Below are 6,806 nucleotides of genomic sequence, written 5' to 3' on the forward strand. Positions count from 1 at the left end.
AGAGGAACCGTTTTGGTAAAGTGCAACAGTTTCCATTAAGGTTGTGATATAGGCTAATGCATTTCACCTAGAGTGACAGTAAGAATGCTTTGCTGGAAAGAGGGGAGGACGCACTGGTGTTACATGTCATTATGGACTGTACCAGTGGACTTGAACCTACCTAATATGCTCAAACAAAAGCATCAGAAACACAAAAAGTGATATTATCCTTCTTCATGAACATCACTAGTTAAATTGAACTCTAAAGGTTGCACAACCACGCAGAGACAGTAATTTGCATGAAATGCTTGTGTAGTAACTAATCCTATATTATTATTTAGAAGAAAATGTAATTACTATAAGGAGGAGTTGTATGCCAGGGATAACGTTTTATCACAGTGTTACATGTTTCTCCAGACAAAATAAACCTGAGAAACATACACCTCACCAAATGATCACCATTACATATGCAGAGTGGACATTATGACAGACAAAAGATTTCCTTTATATGTAAAATCTGAGTTCTCATTAGCTTGGTGCTGTTTCCTCCAGATCCCCCATTGGCCAACCATACTTGATTGTGGGCGGAGACAGAGAAGACATCTTATGGCTCCAGAGAGACCCAACCAGAGAGACTACAGCAAGAGAGACTCACCCAGACAGCAGTTCAGTTGCTCTACAGAGAAAGGATCAACCAGAAAGGAGAAGTTCTAAAAAAAGCTTCTAGAGACTACATAGGATCCAAGACAGGATCCAGAGAGACTAGACAGAGAACAAAGAGAGACCAGAGTTATGGAGACGCATCCATGTGACACCTGTGGGAAGAGCCTTTCCTCATCCAGTGGCCTCAAGAAGCACATGCTGATCCACACTGGAGAGAAGCCCCACAGCTGTGACTTCTGTGGTAAAACCTTTAGCCGGGCTGGTAATCTCAATGTTCACCGCAGGACCCACACTGAAGAGAAGCCCTACAGCTGTGATTTCTGTGGTAAAACCTTTAACGAGGCTGGCAATTTCACAGTTCACCGCAGGATCCACACTGAAGAGAACCCCTACAGCTGTGACATTTGTGGTAAAAAGTTTAACCAGGCTGGCAATTTCACAGTTCACCGCAGGATCCACACTGGGGAAAAGCCCCACAGCTGTGACCTCTGTGGTAAAACCTTTAGGGTGGCTACAACTCTCAATGTTCACCGCAGGATCCATACTGGAGAGAAGCCCTACAGCTGTGACCTCTGTGGTAAAACTTTTAACCAGGCCGGCCATTTCACAGCTCACCGCAGGATCCACACTGAAGAGAAGCCTTACAGCTGTTACCTCTGTGGTAAAACCTTTGGACGGCTTGATAGTTTCAGAAATCACAGCTGGATCCATACTGGGGAGAAGCCCTACAGCTGTGACCTCTGTGGTAAAAAGTTTAACCGGCTTGACAATTTCACAGTTCACTGCAGGATCCACACTGGGGAAAAGCCCCACAGCTGTGAATACTGTGATAAAGCCTTCTCTACCTCAGCTGCTCTGAAGAATCACAGCAGGATCCACACAGGAGAGAAGCCCTACAGTTGCCCACACTGTGACTACTCAGGTAAAACAAATGGCAATCTGAAGAGTCACCTGCGTACTCACAATAGAAAAGACCCAAAGCAGTGATGTCTGGGGCCAAGCTGTCCCAGCAGTCACCACCTGAGAGAACTTCTGTATGACCCACAGCTGGAAGAACTACTGGCCTGCACCTACTGGGACAGCACATGCAGTAACACCAGATCTACAGTCCAACATGACTGCACACACACAGGAAATAATACTCTACCCCTGTAACAATGGGAGGGAAGCTGTGTCAGACTGGGTAAGTAAGTAAGTAAGACTTTATTTATATAGCACTTTTCATACAAGAATTGCAGCTCAAAGTGCTTTACATAAAATCAACAAAACAATAATACAAGTGTTGATCTAAACTAGCCGCACTCTATCTGCGGTCTCTCGAATCCATCTTAGATCCGAGCTGCCACTTGCAGTTTCTAATAATAGTAGTTATAGTCTAGTAGAAACCTTGTCAACTCTGGCTGACACCTTTCTGCTCTGAAGCAATTGAATTCAAGCACATATAATTTTCTGTTGTTGTTTAAAAGGATCTGGTATTGTAAATATATGAGGTGTTGAGGGGTGTGTGGGTTGTTCCAAAGCACCATGAAAATGTATTAGCATTTCCTGTGATCGTAGACTTGGTGGTTCTGATGTAGAGGGTTACTGTGTCTCTCACCAAGGGATCATTTGCTATGGTTTTTCAGACCATAAGGAATGTATTTCAGACAATATTGACTGATTATGTTGAATCTGTCTATATTTACTCTGACTATATTGAAGTCCTGTTGTTCTATGAACTTTCTTTCTGCTGTTCTTTCTACATACACTAGTTGTTGCTTTTGATAAAAGTGCCTGCTAAATGAATATTCATTGCTTCACGTCGATACCTCATTAACACTTGGATTCAGTCTGTTAGCTTTGTTGGTAAATGTAAAGCCTTTTGTAAAAATCGATTTGAAAAGTGATAAACAAATAAAGTTGTCTAAAATTCCTTCGCTATCTTGGTTGATTTGTTTTGTGACAGTTCACCTAAATTGGATGAAGTGTTTCCAAACTACTTGTGAACATAGGACAGAAGTTACTGACAAACTGTATTTCACATTTTTGACATGTTTACAGAAGGATGTTATTGTCAGCATTGGATGTCCATTGTGCTCATGAGTATGTGTAATATTTGGGATTGTAATAATAATTCAAATTGTATCTCAATAAACATGTTTCTTAAGTTTAATATTGTGTGTTATCCCTGTTTGTACATGTATGTTACAGTAGTGGATAGGATCCTAACATTGGAAGACCAGAAAAAGTAGTTTTTATCCAAAATAACACACCATTTAGGCTTACTTAGATGGGCTTGTAGATGTGAAGGAATTTCCCTTTACACTTCAAGTATCATAGAAAGGGATTTACTCGATTGGATACCAAAATAGTCAGAGGCTATTTCAATAATTACTTGTCCTAAACAAACATCCTGAATAATGTTGCTGGTGAACAGTCCAATGCACACTGATCTTCATCCATTCTTGTAGAATATGGACACACATTCTCTGTATTCGCAAGTCACGGGTCATGAGACTGAATGGTTGTAAAACAAAGGGGTTAATTGTCCTATTTACTAGATGATAGCCTGATAACAGGGCATTTACACATTTATTTCCTACCTCACTGGAATATTCTCATACAAACTGTATTTTACCCTCCAAGTTAGTTTAGATTTGTTCTTATTAGACTATCGCATAACCTGCCGTGTGTCTATAATATAAACTTAGATAAAGTTCCTCTTTGTTGGGGTTAAATGAATGTCTTCAGATGTGCAATTTGCATCTGGGAGAGAAGTTACTCACAAAGCAGTGGAAACTATTAAAGTTTTCATATTTAAGTCATTCCTCTAAGGATACAATGTTTCTTCTTATTCAACTGTTTATGGCTGGCTGCCTTCTTGTGAAGAAGACTGTGGAACAGAGCTGTGTTAAACATCAACTTCATGGAGGAGTTTTGGGTACATTGGGAGTTTTTTGGAGTTATCATCAAAAAGAGCAATACTGCCTCAATTAACAGGGTGAGGGAGATAGCTAAGCAAAACTAGCTGACTGGTTAAGTGCATAAGTTGTAGGCCTAGCCTAGGCATGGAGGCTAATTGACAAAAACAGACATAAGTGCAATGCTGTTAATTAGCCAACTTGGATGTGGACAAAGTGAAGCCTTTCTGACAGTAATCATGTGTCTGTCTTCTCAACAGGAGCCATCTCAACAGCCAAAGAGTAATGTAACAGTAAGTAAACGTAGCCTGCCGAACTGAGACCGACACAGGACACAATTACTTTTCCCGGGTTCGTTTATTAACTGTTACGCAGAAAGCACACCCCAAGAAATGATTTAAAACAAAAATAATACAAAACAATACGGCAGTGGACTTAGGAACACTAGATGTTTACACGGTTTACTCCGGCAGTTTCCAAAGGTGCTGCTTTCATGTTCGGAGGAAAAAGAAAAGAAAGAACGACCAAGATGCACCGCGTCAACACCTGGTTCGCGACACCGCCACCCAGTGGCCGAAACCAACAACCCCAAATGTACCCCTCAGGTCCACAATAAAATATATATACATACATTTTAGTCATTTTTTAATCATTTACATACACATGCATTCACCACCCGGCTACATAAAAACTGTATTTGGACAAAAACACTGCAGAACATGTTTGTTTGGATGTAATAAGGCAACTCTCAACTCCACCCTTTGCAGGGCTCTCAAGTTTTATAAAAAGTTTGCTGGGGAAGTTTCTAATTGGCTGGCTTATAACTGTGTAACTCGAGACAACTATCTACTCGGCAGAAATCTGCACCTCATCCATTAATTGTATATAGCGGGACAAGTTATCCCTTACTTCTCAGCGAGAGAAATTGTTGAAATTCGTGAGAGCCCTGGATTAGCTTGTTTGATTTGAAGAGGGGCTTGTATGATTGTGGGCTTTCCTGCATTGCCTTTAAAATGTCAGTATTTAGTAGATGCTTCAATCCAAAGCCATTTACAGGGGGGATTTGAATTTACCACTTCTTGATGTGCTGTCAAATGCTCTGCTAATCTGCTATATCAAACTATTGTGAATAGTTACAACAATTATTCTCCTATATCTTTCCAATAAAGCTATATATATATTACTCCTAAATAAGAAATGTAACAATCAAGAAGATATGGAATTCAAACAGTGATGCCAACTGTTTTCTTAAAACAATTTACTGCTATTATATGCGAAGGACCAAAAAAAGATTTCAAAGCAGAATAGATTCCAAATGGAGAATGAATAGGAGGGGTTCTGTTGCTCTTCAAGATCAAAAGGCAAAATGTGTGCTCTTGCATCAGTTCATTTAATGCCGAAGATCCATCCACTCACATCAAAAAATGACATGACAAGCACGTTAACACTTAACTATGCTTAACTGATGAGGGACTGAGACTTAAAAAATTATATATTTTCCAGACGGGTAGATATAATTTACAAACGACAGCAATATCACAAACTCCTCAGAAGCATACCAAATACGATGCAAGAGCAGAGCAGTAGGTTCAGCACAGATCGTCCTTCAAAAAGGAACATCTTTGAAACCATAACTTAACGGATCACTCAACAGCGCATCAAAAACAGTCAATTAAGAAGGCAGCGAAAAAACTTGAAAATACTTTGTATTTGAACTTATTCAAATACAAATTTAAAAGGTCTTGTTTTTTTAATGCTAGGTAATGGAAGGAACAGGACAGTTCTGCAGGGAAATGGAGGAGTCATCCGGAGCAGCGTACAATCATGATTGGCCACAGAGAGGCTGCCGATCAGACCTTAGAAGGCCGGGCCAGACCAGGCCCAACAGGACCAATGTGTCAGAGCATAGCAGCGCCAGGTCAACTGAGGGTCTGGCAGGAGGGCTCTGACCCAGTGTCCACACCATCCTCCCTCCCCCGGTCCTGCTCTTGGGGGGAGCCCGTGGCCGAGCCCTGGGCCGCCTCCTTCTTGTCCAGTTCCTGTTGAGTTTGGATCTTCCGGATGAGCTCCTTAATCTCCTCACGCTTAGTCTTTCATCCGTTGCTGTGGGAACCATTACGATAAGTTGAAAACCTAAGAAGTGGATTCTGCGTGTCAATATCGATAAAAAAAGGGTTATCGTTAGTTCATTGATATATTAAAAGATAATCGTGGTTCATATTCAAAATATATACTTTGGAGTTTCTAAATAACTACTCCACATCCCCAAAGCTTTTTGGGCTAGTGTGCTGAATGTCCGGTCCAACCTCTGCTCTCACCCGGATGAAGCTTTCCACATACAGCAGGATGTACAGTCCACAGTCGCTGAAGTTGTCCTACTGAGACACTCGAGCCCTTCATCACGTCCTTCCCAAAGTTACGCTGGCTTCCTTTCCTCGCCTCCCATTCCACCTCCAGGTACCTGCAGCCACACACACACACACACACACACAATGTCACCACCATCTGATGACACAGAGGGGCGTCCCATGTTCTGAATGAGGGTCACTTACTCTCAAGTTTTTCACAACAGTGCATCTGGCAGGGCCACGCAGAGAGTCCATCAGAATCAGAATTGTTTTTGATTGCCATGTTTACACAAACACAGAATTTACTGTGGCAGGCAGGAAGGTGAATACAATAGGCGTATACAGATCTTAATTGAAAAAAGTAGAATGTATGAATAAGAGAGAGTGCGTCCAGCACAGACAGTGATTCACCCTGCCCTTCCGCTGGACTATCCAGCTGACCCTAACCCGCTCCACAACCCACCAGAGACCCACCGCACCCAATACTTCTACTCTCAGTACACCCACAGCAACACGCAACCCTAAGTAAGGAAACTTCAGGGTGAACAGTTGTCCTGGGAGGAAGCAGTGGCTTACCTCCCAGGTGTGTGTTGAGCAGCCTTGTGGGTGTGCGTTCATGCTTGGGAACTCTCTAGTGTCCCCTGTGGCGTTTAGATGTCATGGTCAGCGTCTACATGGCAGCTTCCCTGTCTTCCTCCTCTCCCAGCGTGTTTCTCTGCAGCTGCTCGCTCCTTGTTGTCTCTTGTTGTCTCTTGCTCTCCTGTACAGAGTCTTCACCTATTTTGGTGAGGGGCAAAGTGTCCTACCCCCACCCCACTCCCATAGGCCCAGCGGGCAGACACTCACATCTCCTTTTGACCGCTTGCCCTTTCGGTCAATGTTCATTAGTTAGGTTTAGAGGGCATAAGTCTACAGT

At 42.3% G+C, this 6,806-nt stretch overlaps 1 protein-coding gene across 1 annotated transcript; it reads left to right on the forward strand.

Annotated features, from left to right (window-relative positions):
* Positions 1-876: 876 nt before the first annotated feature.
* Positions 877-1,814, forward strand: LOC134013987 (zinc finger protein 239-like; the record flags this gene model as incomplete). Its single annotated transcript, XM_062453790.1, has 1 exon — positions 877-1,814. A coding segment is annotated over one exon (753 nt), but the record flags the coding sequence as incomplete, so codon positions are not given.
* Between the last annotated feature and the right edge of the window lie 4,992 nt (positions 1,815-6,806).

Source organism: Osmerus eperlanus, chromosome 27 (genome assembly GCF_963692335.1).
Source record: "Osmerus eperlanus chromosome 27, fOsmEpe2.1, whole genome shotgun sequence".
NCBI lineage: Eukaryota > Metazoa > Chordata > Actinopteri > Osmeriformes > Osmeridae > Osmerus > Osmerus eperlanus.